The sequence below is a fragment of the Chelonus insularis genome, unplaced genomic scaffold (assembly GCF_013357705.1).
Source record: "Chelonus insularis isolate UGA/USDA-ARS -01 unplaced genomic scaffold, ASM1335770v1 contig_403_pilon, whole genome shotgun sequence".
NCBI lineage: Eukaryota > Metazoa > Arthropoda > Insecta > Hymenoptera > Braconidae > Chelonus > Chelonus insularis.
Genome location: NW_023276560.1, coordinates 316513 through 330616, shown reverse-complemented (window position 1 = coordinate 330616; position 14104 = coordinate 316513). Strand labels below are relative to the sequence as shown.

General features: G+C 29.3%; 5 protein-coding genes across 7 annotated transcripts; 3 read left to right on the top strand and 2 right to left on the bottom strand.

Moving 5' to 3' along the window:
- Positions 1 to 778: 778 nt before the first annotated feature.
- elm (calcineurin like EF-hand protein 1 elm) lies at positions 779 to 2234 on the top strand. The gene is made up of 4 exons (XM_035086565.1): positions 779 to 1113; positions 1201 to 1464; positions 1545 to 1638; positions 1724 to 2234. Exons 1-4 carry the CDS (start codon positions 1047 to 1049, stop codon positions 1866 to 1868), a joined length of 570 nt encoding a protein of 189 aa, XP_034942456.1. The 5' UTR covers positions 779 to 1046; the 3' UTR covers positions 1869 to 2234.
- A 175-nt stretch (positions 2235 to 2409) lies between these two features.
- On the bottom strand, positions 2410 to 5781 carry Sec23 (transport protein Sec23). 3 transcript variants are annotated; one of them, XM_035086561.1, is made up of 7 exons: positions 5568 to 5781; positions 5188 to 5482; positions 5023 to 5109; positions 3322 to 4944; positions 3023 to 3244; positions 2841 to 2861; positions 2410 to 2583 (listed from the first exon to the last, which is right to left on the bottom strand). In XM_035086561.1, the coding sequence occupies exons 2-7, from the start codon at positions 5464 to 5466 to the stop codon at positions 2494 to 2496; spliced, it is 2322 nt and encodes a 773-aa protein (XP_034942452.1). In that variant the 5' UTR covers positions 5467 to 5482; positions 5568 to 5781; the 3' UTR covers positions 2410 to 2493. The 3 variants fall into 3 exon arrangements, with proteins under 3 accessions (XP_034942452.1, XP_034942453.1, XP_034942454.1); XM_035086562.1 differs by having other exon boundaries at positions 5188 to 5468; positions 5568 to 5780; XM_035086563.1 differs by lacking the exon at positions 2841 to 2861 and having other exon boundaries at positions 5568 to 5780.
- A 363-nt stretch (positions 5782 to 6144) lies between these two features.
- Etfb (Electron transfer flavoprotein beta subunit) lies at positions 6145 to 7463 on the top strand. Its single transcript, XM_035086564.1, has 3 exons — positions 6145 to 6340; positions 6512 to 6910; positions 6978 to 7463. Exons 1-3 carry the CDS (start codon positions 6290 to 6292, stop codon positions 7287 to 7289), a joined length of 762 nt encoding a protein of 253 aa, XP_034942455.1. The 5' UTR covers positions 6145 to 6289; the 3' UTR covers positions 7290 to 7463.
- A 358-nt stretch (positions 7464 to 7821) lies between these two features.
- Positions 7822 to 10565, bottom strand: Epp (Ecdysteroid phosphate phosphatase). The gene is made up of 4 exons (XM_035086739.1): positions 10345 to 10565; positions 9780 to 10017; positions 9014 to 9712; positions 7822 to 8948 (listed from the first exon to the last, which is right to left on the bottom strand). Exons 1-4 carry the CDS (start codon positions 10449 to 10451, stop codon positions 8157 to 8159), a joined length of 1836 nt encoding a protein of 611 aa, XP_034942630.1. The 5' UTR covers positions 10452 to 10565; the 3' UTR covers positions 7822 to 8156.
- A 103-nt stretch (positions 10566 to 10668) lies between these two features.
- Positions 10669 to 14005, top strand: Atg14 (autophagy related protein 14). The gene is made up of 9 exons (XM_035086740.1): positions 10669 to 10905; positions 10998 to 11103; positions 11226 to 11307; positions 11387 to 11624; positions 11718 to 11905; positions 12040 to 12196; positions 12460 to 12636; positions 12753 to 12882; positions 12952 to 14005. The coding sequence occupies exons 1-9, from the start codon at positions 10706 to 10708 to the stop codon at positions 13114 to 13116; spliced, it is 1443 nt and encodes a 480-aa protein (XP_034942631.1). The 5' UTR covers positions 10669 to 10705; the 3' UTR covers positions 13117 to 14005.
- The last annotated feature ends 99 nt before the right edge of the window (positions 14006 to 14104 follow it).

Genomic DNA, 14104 nt, shown 5'->3' with positions numbered 1-14104 from the left:
GGTATTCTATTGTACGTAGAATAAAATACCTTTTATAAATCTAAATTAGAGTAAACCAAAAATTACATTAAATAAATAACTTGTCATAATAACATTATTTAATTGCAATTAAAATAATATAATAAACAAGTTGATTCGCAAGCACAATAATATATTTAATTATTATTTATTTTATAGTCCTTCTCACATAATTTTATATTTTTCTTTGTGATTAAACCCTTTTCACACTGTACATATTTAATTTGTGATACTTCACTTCAAAGCTTCTATTAATGATTCAGATTGGGGATTGAGTATCAATAAACAACCAATCAGAGTAGACAAAAATTAAAATTGAAACAAAAATTTTAACATCAACTTCTTTTAATATTTTTTTAAATTATGTAATAGTTAATAGATTTAAAGGATAATATATGATGAAAGATTATCACGAATACATTAATAAATGGAGAAAAGATTGATGACACCAACAACACCAACTCTAACTTTCATTCAAGCATTCAGTTTTTTTGAGGATTTTAAAGTTTTAAATTTATTCAATTTGAATTTATAATTCAAGTATAATTATTCAATTATTATTTTTCACTATTATATTTAGTTAAATATTCACTTTATTTATACGATTTTCAATTGCACTTTGAAGAAACTAAAAACACGATGTTTAGCGTTTAAAAAGTATTTTTAAACGCCATCTATTCGCTGTAAAATTTTTGACATTAAAATCAAAGAATACTGTTTTACCAGGAAAGAGAGACTGGTATAGAAGCACAATGGGCTTTGGGCTTCTAGGTAAGACAGTATTCTTTGTACAAAGCTAGAGAAAACTCCAAAGAGGCCGAATTTGGATCTACAAAAGTAGTAATATTCCTAACCTGTGAGATCAATTCAATGGTGAAGTGATTGATATCATTAGGTATATCTTGCGTACTTTGCCCTCTGATTCTTAAAATTTTACATACGCAAATGACTTAATAACATCTAAAAGCATCTTTAAAAATAGTCTGTAATTCATTTTCGTAATTGTGTTAATTAACTCCAAGTCAATAATGGGCAACAAGTCGAGTCTTCTTTTACGTGAAGAGGAGATTGCACAAATTCAGGAAGCAACTGGATGTAAGTAATTGAATATCAATAAAATTATTTCGTAAATTTTTATGGTTAGGTAGTAACTAAGAAATAATAATGTTAAACTTGATTTAGTTACTCCAAACCAAATAGAACGACTTTACAGTAGATTTACGAGTCTGGATCGTGGAGATTGTGGTACTTTAAGCCGTGAAGATTTTTTACGGATTCCAGAACTAGCAATAAATCCGTTGGGAGAAAGGATTGTTAATGCCTTTTTTGAGGAAAGTGGTAATGATCGAGTCAATTTTCTACAGTTTATGCAAGTTCTTGCCCTTTTTAGGCCTATTAAGAAAAATAGTCCTAATCGATTAAATTCTAGACAAGCTAAATTAAGATGTAAGTTATAAAAAGGTTTTAATCATTTATTTTATTGTAATAATTTATAGTTTTTAACAATTATCTAATTTATTTTGTAGTTGCATTTAAAATGTATGACTTAGATAACGATGAAATGATTTCTAAAGATGAGTTATTGGCTATTTTACACATGATGGTTGGTGCAAATATAAGGTATAATGGAATTATTTATGAATTTATAAAATATTAAGTTATTAAAAATAATTTTATTATTCATTATAATTTGAATGTTTAATAGTGAAGAGCAGCTAACCAGTATTGTAGAAAGGACTATTGTTGAAGCTGATGAAAATGGAGATAATATGATTTCCTTTGAAGAATTTTGTAAAGCACTTGAAAGGACCGACGTTGAACAGAAAATGTCTATACGATTTCTTAGTTAGTTAATCTGTTGAATTATGTCAACTTATGACTATTCTACAAATGTAAATAGTACTTGATTGATATCCGTGTTGTGGATGTTACAAATTATAATATATCTAAGATAAATTAAGGTAAATTATTACAGGCTTCTTTACAGCAAATGTGAAATATTTAGTGAGTGAAGTATTTTCATAGTCACTAATTTATTGTTACTATAATCTTTGATTTATTTTACAATGAACATACTACAATATTATTGTAAATATGTTTTACCAAAGGGTATGCTATTATACGTGTTCATAAATACTCTAGCGGATGTGAAGTTTCTGTCAAAATTCTTGTACTTATTTTCCAAGTACTAAATTAAAACAAGATTTGATTGAAAACAGTATTTTATTATTTATTCACAATTTTTATTATTAATTATTTAATAGAAATAATCTTGCTGAAATTTATCATACGGGTTTATCAAACATAATATGTATCTATAGTAATAAAAAAAATATAACTGAAACAATCATATTACTTAAAATTACATACACGAATATAATTATTTCTACATTTATAAATTAATTAATTGTATTTTTTGTAAGAGGAATATAATATTTATATCATTTTATAGTAAATTTCATACTGCAATTATTTTTAAGCAGTTGATGAAACGGCTAATTTCTTCAAGTGCTCCATAAATACTTGAAGACTGACATCATCCGTAAGCACAGGTGCTCCACTTTCCTGTATGAAATAATAAATTAGTATTATATTGAAAAAAAAAAAAAAATAATCAATAAAGATATATTCTTAAGCAAAGTCATTAAGATATTAGTTGAAAATATAAGTTAAATGAATAAAAAATAATAATAAAGCTAATGTTAATGACTGTTAGTAGAAACATGGAATAGTTATTCTGCTGCCCATACCAATAAAGTAAAATTTCACAAATAGTAATAATAATAATATCTAAAAAAAAAAAAAAACAAAAAAAAACACACCCCACTTGGTAACGGCATCCCCTGGTTCACAGAATCATGATGAAAAAAAAAAAAATTAGTTAACACATTTTCAAAAAATAAATTCATGATGCATTCATAAATGATATCAATATGATAATTAATTAAGATGATCAATGATTATTTCAAACAAAAAAATAATTATCGTTAAAAAAATTTCTTACCGCTCCATACGCATACATATTGTTATGTGTTTGACTTGGATTAACCTTGCTCAGCAAGAATCGAGCTTGGGAACCACCTTGTTCTGTGTCAATGTAACGAGGAGCTGGGAATCTCCCGGCTAATATTTCAGCTGCATCATCAACCGGTGCTGCTAATAATTGACGGAAGTTTTCATATTCGGGTAAATCTTGATATTTGAGCTGCCTCCATTGTGCTATTGTCTATATAATTAATTAGTGTAGTTAAATAGTTCAATATAAATATACTAAGTGGTTAATTAAGAATAAATTAATTATACCTCTCCATGGAAAATAAGAATCTGGAAGAAAGTATCCATGAGAAGGATTCTATCAGGTTGAATCGAAGATGTATCTAACAGTACTGGTTCAGGAGGGCCATTGAATCCGTAGCTATAAAGAATTGGTTGAACCATAATCAGAGAGTTTGTTAGATCCTCTCGCATTAACATGTGTCGATAGAAGCTTGTTTCATCTGGAGAATTATTAAATACTTGAAGGAATTGAGATCTACGAAGATGATACATAAATTGAGGATACAGAGAAAAATTCTCAGCCAATCTGAAGCTATTAGGATCATCTTTAGCATATTCCCCAAATTTCTGACAAAGTCTAATCAACATTCTATCAACCCAACGAAGTACATCAGGTCCATCATCACTTTCAGCTCTGAATACAGCTAATCTTGACATCAAAACAGCGGCAGCTTCTTGATCAAATCCTGCACTTATGTGATGTAAAGAAGTTGAAGCATCTGCCCAATTTCTAGCTACTGTAGTTACTCTTATTCTTCGTTGACCACTGCTATGTTGATACTGAGTGATAAATTGAATACAGCCTCTTCCACCTTGCGGAATGGGTGCTGCATGTTGATTCACAACCTCGAAGAATAATGCTGTTGTTGTAGAAGGAGTTAATGAACAAAATTTCCATTGACAAGTACCTCCTAAGCCTACTTCTTGATCTCCTACACTTGGCCCCTTGACTCCCAGAGAGACACAAGGACCAATAGCTCCAGAAACTTTAAGTTCCCGTGATGTTTTTACTTCTAGAGTTCCATTAAAGGCCATTTTCAAGTCTTTTTTGGGATCTTTAGCGAAAACGCGTTGGAATGTTTGTTTAAATAAAGTAGAATTAAATGAGTCACCCATAATCATATGCCCACCAGTGGAATTACAGCATTGACGCATTTCAAGTAAACCAGTTTGATCCAAGGCACATGCGTAAATGTCAATAATATGACCATTAACAGCAGCACGAGCAGCCAAGGAATCATAATGTTTAGTTGCTTTTTTCATATGTTTTGCATTATCTTTCTGAATGTCATGATGCGATCGAATTGGTTGACGAAGATCATCAGTAACAACTTGACCAGGACCTTGAGAGCATGGACCACCAACAAACAACATGATTCGCGCACCAGTATTGGCATAACTAGCTTCCAGCAATCCTGTAGCAACAGCTAAAGCCACTCCTGTAGACCGTAGAGGTCTTTTTCCTACACCAACAGGCCATGGATCTCGTTGTAATTCGCCTAATAAATCTGTTAAGCTCATATCACACTTGTGAACAGGTTGTAAAAATCTATTTGCTGGTGGTAAAGGTTGTCCGGTTTGAGTTCGTTGTTGAGCTTGACCTGGAACAGGTCTTCCAATTCCAAGCATATCTTGAACTTGTTTCGGCTGCAAATCTTTTGTACCTCTAAATACATAACTCTTACTGCATCCTTCACAACTTAACTCATGAACTTGAACCATTTTACCGAAAGTAATCAAACCTATAAGGGCACTGGGCGGTAGCAAAGATAGAGACATTTGAAGAGAATCTTTAAGAGCTCCTAATTCTTCCTCATCCATACATGTGTCAACGACCAATAAAAATATTGGTGGCATGCATTGTGCTCTCTAAAATAATCAATAATTATATTATTAGTAAAATAATTTGATAAAAAAAATTATTTATGTAAACAATAAATATCTTACTGTGATAGTATATTCTATCGTAGAAAACATTGGAATAAGCTCAGCAGGCTGATGTTGTTCAGAAATAGCACCATATTGAGGAGGAAACTAAAAGAAAATGTATTAATTTTGAAATCGTTCCAATAATTATTGATTTTTTAGCATATTTTAACTCTAGTGACTTACCGGATTCCTTTGAAAGCAGAAATTGCATACCCATAATTTTGCACGATAATCTACTTGACACATAGGATTTAGGATAGCTCTACAAGTAGATCTAGTACATAAAACTGGATCATATTGAATTGGTGGAAGATCCAAACGTTCTTTAATAGGTTGATAAAGTGTTCCTAAAGGTACAACCAGTCTGGTAGCTTCAACTCTTGATGAAGGCCAGACATTCCAAGTAAATCTAACCCCATCTCTATCTTCATTTTGTTGAATAAAATCCTCGTACGTCGTCATTTCTTTAAAATAATTACTATATACTCAGTTATTTATTTATAAATACTTTGTTGTAAATTACAAAAATGAGAAGAATCGTTAGGTTAAACATAAATACTCACCTTTATTTATGAAACTATTATAATTGATAAATGAATAATTAAATTTATTTGATAAACACACGATTTAGATTTAATACATTATAATTTTATCATTATTTGCACAATATTTATTATATTTCGTGAAAAAGTTGTTAACAATATTACACCCGTCATTTAAGCCACGTCACTTAGCGTGGAGTGTACGCATGCGCTATCAATGACTGTCAAACAGAAACTAGAAAGGATTAACAAACTCTTTTGAAATAATTTTTTCATTTTATTTGGAGTAATCTTTATTGATATAAGGAATTAAAATTCATGTATTTTATTTTAGAAATGAAAAATTATCCAAGCTACAATAAGAAAATCTAAATAATTATTCCAAAAGTATCAAAATAATCAAATAACCTATAAAAAGTAAAATTATAATTAAATTCTTTTTTTAAAAAGTAATTTGTTAAATTTTTTTTAGTCTTAGAAACATATTCTATTTCATTTTATTTCACAGAAAATGTGAATGAAATTTATTGAATTATTAATACGTTAAATTTTTATTATTTTTTTTTAATTGTTGATTGTGACGTATCAATCCCCTCTCTTGATACTTTGATAGAAAACTTGGACTTCTGAACTCTAAAGTGTTCCGAAAAGTAGTAATACATAATAAGATCAGTATATCCAGGTCTGCCTTGAGATTTTTAGATAAAATATTTGCAAATATTTTATGAGAAAAATATTATAAAATGGCTAGAGTATTAGTTGGAGTAAAAAGAGTTATTGATTATGCAGTTAAGGTACGTGACATAATTAATAATTAAAAGATAACAGGATGATTACAATTGAAATTTTTTGCACTGATATTTTTGCATCGTAAATAGTTTGAAAAAATATTTATAGATAGTAAATATTACCCCAGAAGAAAAAGCTTAAAATCTTTTACCATATTTTACTAATTTTTTATTCAGATACGTGTGAAACCAGATAAGACTGGTGTTGTAACAGACGGGGTTAAGCATTCAATGAACCCGTTTGATGAAATAGCCATTGAGGAGGCTGTGAGGATGAAAGAAAAAAAACTAGCCCAAGAAGTTATAGCTATAAGCTGTGGACCAGCTCAAGCTCAGGAAACTTTGAGAACTGCATTGGCCATGGGGGCAGACAGGGGAATTCATGTGGAAATATCAGGATCTGAATATGAAACATTACAACCCATTCATGTATCTAAAATATTAGCTAAATTAGCTAAAGATGAAAAGGCAGATCTTATAATAGTTGGAAAACAAGCGATTGATGATGATTGTAATCAAACAGCTCAGATGACTGCTGGGTTATTAGACTGGCCTGCAGGCACATTTTGCAGCAAAGTATTTATATTTTATCAAAATTAAATAGTTTCTATAATCGGTACATATTTTTAAAAATTATTTTTAGATTGAACATGGTCAAGGGGAACTAATGATAACTAGAGAAATTGATGGAGGTTTAGAAGTAATTAAAGTAAAGACTCCAGCAGTTTTAAGTGCAGATTTACGTTTAAATGAGCCACGATATGCAACACTACCCAATATTATGAAAGCCAAGAAAAAGCCAATTAAAAAATTAACTCCTAAAGAATTAAATGTAGATACAACACCTCGGATTGAAATAATATCTGTAGAAGATCCACCGGTAAGACAAGCAGGTTCAATTGTACCTGATGTAGATACTCTTGTTGAAAAATTAAAAGCATCAGGTCATGTATGAGTGATGCATAGAAAAAAATTATTTATCTCTAATATTTTTAATATTCAGAAATGTTTATTTGTACTGCAGATTCGTTAACATTTTTGTAAACTTTTTAAAGACAATATAATAATATTGGAATGTTCAATAAACTTATATACGAAGATAAATAATATTCATGCACAATTATATACTTTGTTAATAAAATATTTTCTCATACACTATAAAGTTATTAATAATTAATCTTTGGTAGACATAATAGCGTAACAATTTATAATTATTAAAAATTCGTTTTTTTTTTCTCCATTAATTTTAAATCTATTGATAATTGACGGGGGTCCTAATGCTATTTACGTATTCTAATTTTATGAATTGCTCATTTATTGTTGAGCATTTTCATAATTATTTATAATTATTTTTGATATTTTTTAATATTGACAATAAGAAAAAGAAATGGAATGTTAACAATTTTTTTTATACCTAAAAGAATCATTCCGATGTATTATAAAAACTTTAAGTGGAAAAAGAATAATAAAAATATCTTTTAGCACTTTTTTTCAAGTTAAAATATGATCTCTCTAAAAAAAAGTAATAAAACTTCTAAAGTTAATAAATGAACATTAAAGCTAATGTAAAATGCAAAATTCGAATTGAATTTTCTACTAAAAGATTTTATAATGATTATTTTCTTCTATAAAATTTGATTATGTCAAAGAAATAATTTTTACCCCATAAATACTAAATAATTGATAAATATTATACAATATAACAGTAAATGTAAAATTTGATTCATACGAGGCCTTAAATTTATAAAAATTCATTGTATCATAACAGTCTTTACGATTGCTCTTGTAATACGTTAAACAGAATGAGTATAGATTTAAACAATTACATTAATATTTTCCAATCAAATCTATTGTTGCTAGTGTGAGTAATAGGTGGAAATGGCGGAGGATGAAGCTGCCATCCATCTATTTCTTTACGAGCAGTTAAACAAGCTAAATATGGTACTCTTTGAACTAACCGTGTAACTTCTGCTGCAGAAGGTACCCGACCACCAGTTAATTGTCTTGTGCAAGCTGCTAATGATGCAGCATGAGCTACTATTAGAATATTACCTACAGTACTATCAATAATTTGTTCCATTAATTTATGACTTCGTTCATAATATTGTGCAGCATTTTCTCGTGCTGGCAATTCTTTCGTTTTTACTATTGGTATGTAATTTTTATCAATATTAAATCCTGCTTTCATTAATTCCTCATAACTCATCCAAGTTGGTAGACCATTTGGATACCATGCTAACCATTCAATTAAACCTGGCTCAACTTTAATCTCAATAGTTGATTCAAGTCCTTTTAAAATTTGCGACAACGTTTGAATACATCTTAAAGATGGAGATGCAAAGGCAACGTCTATTTTGACATTAGATGATTTCATTGCTTCCCCAACTAAGTTAGCTTGGATCCCACCTAGTGTTGTTAGAGGACTATCATTTTGAAAATCTTGAATATTTCTTGTTGGTAATTCTCTAGGCATATTCAGATCTCTCCGTATATAACTACCATTTGGTTCAAAACAATATGGAATCCATGCTCCAAAAGTAAAATCTACCCGTTCTCCATGTCGGCAAATATAGATTTCTCTTGATGATGTTAAAGGAGGTAATGATCCTTCAATCTAGACACAAAAAAAATTAAGAAACATGTTTTAATGTTATTGTATTGTTTAGAACAATCACTTACTGGTTCATCATCAGTGACAATTCCATCAGGAGTATCCACAGATTCGCTTGAAGAGAGAACTGGAGGTTTTCTACATCTTGGAATTTCAGATTCTGATGCATCGGTATTTGTCTCAGGTATTTGTACTGTAGCGTGCAAGGTCCATGAATCAGTCTCAGCTGTACGTTGAGTGTGATTAAGAGGTAAGTATCCTGAAGTGCCAGTTAACCATGAAACACCTTCAACCCAACCATCAATAGAACCATCACAAGCATTTGCAGGTAAATAAATATAATCTCCTGGTCTTAACTCCAATTCATCATACTCGCGAGGAATATGTGCATGAGTAACTTTGTGGACATGAGTATCTCGAAAACGAGCATCACGAGAGTAAAGTCTTAACTCCCAGCTAGTTGACGAAATGGGATTAAGCTTTTCTACCATAGATCGAAGTGATTGAAAAAATTCACTTGAAAATTGATAGGCCAAAGAAATATGAAGGGATTGTGTATGAACTTCGGCAGTGATTCCTAGGCTCGCCAATTTATTAACGTATCGGTTGGCAATGGATTCTAAGATTTCGGCATGTTTATCAGCAACAAATAGGCCCATGAAATTAGGCGATATATATGTTTCTAAATTGACACGGTCTATGCATTTATTTTGGTCAATTAAAGTTTCTAGAGCATTTGCTACTTGTTCAGCAGATTCATCAGGTACCTAAAAACAATTGTGAAAAAAGCTTCACTCTTCTTAAATATTTTGTTATAATTTTATTAATTGTTACCTTGAAAAAACTTAATAATGTAATATGGGGCATGTAATTATGTGCCTTATTCCATTCTAACTCTCTGCTTTCTTCCCAAAACTTTGCCAGCTTTTCTGCAAAAATTCCAGTTGGACAAGCATAAAGAATGTATTCTCTAGGCTCTTCAGAATCAAGACTGGGATCTCGAACATGTGCTAAAAGCCAATCTGATGCCAGTTGAGCCCCTCGATGGCCTGTAGCAGCTAATGCCTTCTCCCTAATCATTTTCAGATAATAAAATAAAGTTTCAGATAAAAGTAAGAGCATTCTCATGAATCGAAATTCAATCTTTTTAAACCCATAACATTTAAATACAATTAACATCATTTGTAATAAAATATCAAGGAATTTTTTATGTATAAAAAACTCCTGTAAAGGACATAAACATCTTGGTATGAATATTGAGGTCAAGTTTAACAGCTGTTTGTTTACTTATTCAAAGTGGGATATGCATGATAAAAATTTTAACTTGAAGTTTAAAAAAAATTGTTTTTGAAATTAAATTTGATGATGAAAAAATATTGATAAATAAATGGGAACTCACGCTCGATGTTTAGGAAAACCAAGCTGCAATAAAGTTTGCAATGGTGTCAGGTGTTCCTTGGATATTTTCGTTGGTGTTGGATTTTTACGAGGTGGTAACGTCGCCATAGCGGCACATCACTTGGAATTGTGTTTTAGCTGTTATACACATACATATATATGTAACACAAGAGTATGATAGAGAAAAGGTGCGGTTCACAACGCATATTTATATATATCTATGCAATTAATCAAACATATATCTATATATATATATATATATATATGTATAGTGTATATTCTTCATGGTATAGTAAATATTACAATGAATCAGCTGATGAGTGACAACAGACTTCCAATCGTCATTTGTTGGACTCTTGGTTATGGCGACAAGCAGTTCTGATGGTTCTTGTACGGCTCCCGCTGATTTTCAACTTTCATCTGAATTGGAAGACGTTTCAAGTCGACTAAGTGTAAATCTTCTCAAGTGTCCGTTGTGTCATTATAGTCGAAGAATATTTTATTGCAGACAGTGTATTCAAAATGGTGATTTTATTCACTCAACTTCTGTTTACTCTGAAAGGTATACTTTTCATCATAATAAAAAACTTTTTATTTTTTATCTTACAATATATAATATGTGTAAAATTTATTCTTTCATATTTATTATCTTAGATTTGCGGATAAACAATTGCGGTTGTTACGATTGAAAGCAGCTCGAGCACAATTGGAAGAAAAATGGTCAAAACTTTTTGAAAAATATAGACAAAAAGATAAATTGGTACTTATTTTTATGTTTCTATTCTATAAATTTTTTCATTTAATATTTAATAATTAAATGATCAATTCATGCATGAGTATCATTATAAATAATGAAACAAAATTTTTATTTATTGTTACTAGGTATGTGATATCAATATGTGTAAAGAAAGAGTGAGACTTTTACAGGCTTTAGTAAATGAAACAAAACAAAGCATATATAAAGGTACTTTCATATTATTTATTTTTATTAATTATTTTCATAAGTCTAATTCTATTTTTTTTAATAAAAATGATTTATAAAGGAAATCAACGACTCAATGTTTTGAAAGATATTAATTCTCAATTGGTACAAAGACTACCAAAACATGAAGAGAGAGTTGAAAAACTTCATAGATATGTCAATAACTTGAAGATTAAACAAGAAAAAAAACGAGAGGATGTTGATAGAAAACGACAACAGTTAAAAAAAGTTATAAGAGCTGCAGCTAAACAATTGGTTCAATATATATTTCCATTGAGCCAAGTTGAACCTGAAAGAAGGTATTTATCACAAACAGCAATTTATCAATCCTTTTATGATGAAAGTAATAGTTAAATAGTTAACAATTTGACTTATGACTGTTTACTTGTCAGTTTATACGGAAGCGAAGAAGAGAATCTTAGTTCAGATATCGTAACATGCGCATTAGCTGATGCTTCTGGTACTTCATATGTAAGAGGACGTTGGATTAGCGAATCTGAAAATAGTTTAGAAATGCATCATCGTATTGTTGCACCAACCCTACCAGGTTCTGGTGACTATAGTGCTTATTCACTCTGGGGTAAACTATTTTGATTTAATTATTTTCTTTTTATCAGATAGTAATAACTTCGATTTATTTAAGAGGTTGCATCAATCGTCAAGATTTCAACGTTTCATGTGCACTCAACAGAATGTGATGAAAATTTGTTACAGTTGCTGCAAGTAAAGACGGAATCCCAGAAGCTAATAAAGAAAATACTGTTAGCAATCCTGCGTATAATATCAGCGCTGCTTTGACTTATGCTACACAACTTGTGAATGTACTTGCTTATTACATCAATGTTCGATTGCCATACAAATTAACATACAGGTATATCAAATGATTTATAAAAAAATGATAAACAATAATCACTTATTAAGTTACAGTAAATAGACTTTCTACAAATATTTTTTATGGTTTAATAATACTTTATATTACATAAAAAATATGAATGTTTTATAAATATCTCATTAGTAAGCAAAAAATATCTAAATTTTTTTTTATAAACTTCACTCTTTAACTATTTTTATTATTATAAGAATGCAATTTAATGTTTAAGTTTAATATTTAATTAATAACTTACTTTTTTACAGCGAATTTTGTGGTAATGAAATGTCTGATCAAAAATTTGCACGAAAAGTTGCGAGACTTAATAGCAATGTATTGCATCTTTGTTTTACACAAAATACAGACCTCAGAGTTTTACATCCAATGCATACTTTGCAAAATCTCATACACTTGCTTAATACAGAAATAAGTGATCTTGGCAGGTATGTAATAATTAAGATTATTAAGGTCTACATAATCAGGGAAATGTAAACAATTTTTTAGAATAATTTTTAATAATAGCATTTTATAAACTATAAAGAATATCATTTTGTTACAGAATTGGTCCCATGGAAGTAGATCCAAGTCTAGTAGAACAGTTACATAATCAATTGACTCCTGATTTAGAAAATAGTGATGATTCAGCTTCTGATGAAGAGGAAGACGCTTTCAACTGGGAATGGGAGGCTGTAAGTTTAAAATGTTTTTATAAACAGTAAATAATTTATTGTTACCTTTAATATAATTGTGAAATGTAGGTTCCAAATGTTGCCTGTCCAGAAATGCAAGTTCCTAATCCCAGTGCTATAACTAGCCAACAATCATCAAGCATCCAAGTTAATCAAAGTGTTGCTGGAGGTTTAGTAACAAGTGCAGCAGCTAGTATTGCCTCAATTTGGCGAGGATGGACTACTAATAGATAGAAAATAATTTTAACAAACAAAAAGTAAATATTTAATTCATAATAACAGTGATGTGAATTTTTTCTTTTATTTTCACGTGTTTGGGATTATATTTTTTTATGCAAAATTTGACTTTTTCATCAACGAAAATATATGTCAAGCACAATAGACGATAGTTGACTAAAGTAACTGAGACAAAGTTGGTAGTTGTTATAATTATTATTCATTGAAAGATAAAAATTAAATAATATTAGTTGAAGTGTAAATCGTTACAATAGTTATAAAACAAATATGTGATATATTCAATTTTACATAAAAATTCAAGACTATTCTTGAATTAATTTATATTTCAGGAGGATAAATAGTTGATTCTTCTTCAAGTGTATAAAGTTTTAATCAAAATATCTTTCCTCATAAGAAATAAGAATTTTATATAAAAAAATAAACCACAGTTCACTGAATATATAAATGTATATATAATCAGCACAAATCAACAAATAAGTACAACTTAATCGTAGCTATTTAACGATAGCAGCGAGTAAATAAAGATACTGATCAATTTGCTGTGTTCCACTCGTAATAAATAATTATTATATAATAAATTAAATGTGTATATATAAATAATATTGATTATAAATATTATAATTCGTAATAAGTTTTAAGAAAAAATATCAAATTCATTTTGCAAATGACATCATTGAGAAAATCTTTATATTGTTATTAATTCATTTAAGTGATATTTCTATGTGATATCTCTTAAATATTTGGGATGTTTTTTTTAATTATTATGAAATATTATGTACGTGTTGTGAAAAAACATACTGTAATCATACTTCTCTATGTGCTAAGAGGAGATAGATGAATCATTTAGTCGTTTACAAGTGACAATAAAAAAAAACAAGAAAAAAAATCGCGAATTAAGTAAATTTTTTATTCAATCCATTTAAAAATTTACCTTTAAAATTTTTCATTATAAACAAATTATTCATCAAATACTTTTAAATATATA

What these genes read in the sequence shown, in the direction of transcription:
- elm (XM_035086565.1), top strand. Translation starts at nt 1,047, where the DNA reads ATGGGCAACAAGTCGAGTCTTCTTTTACGTGAAGAGGAGATTGCACAA. An exon ending in TAGACAAGCTAAATTAAGAT is followed by an intron (nt 1,465 to 1,544) that starts GTAAGTTATAAA and finishes TTTATTTTGTAG; the next exon opens with TTGCATTTAAAATGTATGAC. An exon ending in ATGGTTGGTGCAAATATAAG is followed by an intron (nt 1,639 to 1,723) that starts GTATAATGGAAT and finishes AATGTTTAATAG; the next exon opens with TGAAGAGCAGCTAACCAGTA.
- Sec23 (XM_035086561.1), bottom strand. Translation starts at nt 5,466, where the DNA reads ATGACGACGTACGAGGATTTTATTCAACAAAATGAAGATAGAGATGGG. An exon ending in TCTGCTTTCAAAGGAATCCG is followed by an intron (nt 5,110 to 5,187) that starts GTAAGTCACTAG and finishes ATTTTCTTTTAG; the next exon opens with TTTCCTCCTCAATATGGTGC. An exon ending in TTCTTATTTTCCATGGAGAG is followed by an intron (nt 3,245 to 3,321) that starts GTATAATTAATT and finishes TTAATTATATAG; the next exon opens with ACAATAGCACAATGGAGGCA.
- Etfb (XM_035086564.1), top strand. Translation starts at nt 6,290, where the DNA reads ATGGCTAGAGTATTAGTTGGAGTAAAAAGAGTTATTGATTATGCAGTT. An exon ending in TTATTGATTATGCAGTTAAG is followed by an intron (nt 6,341 to 6,511) that starts GTACGTGACATA and finishes TTTTTTATTCAG; the next exon opens with ATACGTGTGAAACCAGATAA. An exon ending in CAGGCACATTTTGCAGCAAA is followed by an intron (nt 6,911 to 6,977) that starts GTATTTATATTT and finishes AATTATTTTTAG; the next exon opens with ATTGAACATGGTCAAGGGGA.
- Epp (XM_035086739.1), bottom strand. Translation starts at nt 10,451, where the DNA reads ATGGCGACGTTACCACCTCGTAAAAATCCAACACCAACGAAAATATCC. An exon ending in GGTTTTCCTAAACATCGAGC is followed by an intron (nt 10,018 to 10,344) that starts GTGAGTTCCCAT and finishes GAAAATGATTAG; the next exon opens with GGAGAAGGCATTAGCTGCTA. An exon ending in CATTATTAAGTTTTTTCAAG is followed by an intron (nt 9,713 to 9,779) that starts GTAACAATTAAT and finishes AATTGTTTTTAG; the next exon opens with GTACCTGATGAATCTGCTGA.
- Atg14 (XM_035086740.1), top strand. Translation starts at nt 10,706, where the DNA reads ATGGCGACAAGCAGTTCTGATGGTTCTTGTACGGCTCCCGCTGATTTT. An exon ending in AAAACAAAGCATATATAAAG is followed by an intron (nt 11,308 to 11,386) that starts GTACTTTCATAT and finishes TGATTTATAAAG; the next exon opens with GAAATCAACGACTCAATGTT. An exon ending in TAGTGCTTATTCACTCTGGG is followed by an intron (nt 11,906 to 12,039) that starts GTAAACTATTTT and finishes AATTTGTTACAG; the next exon opens with TTGCTGCAAGTAAAGACGGA.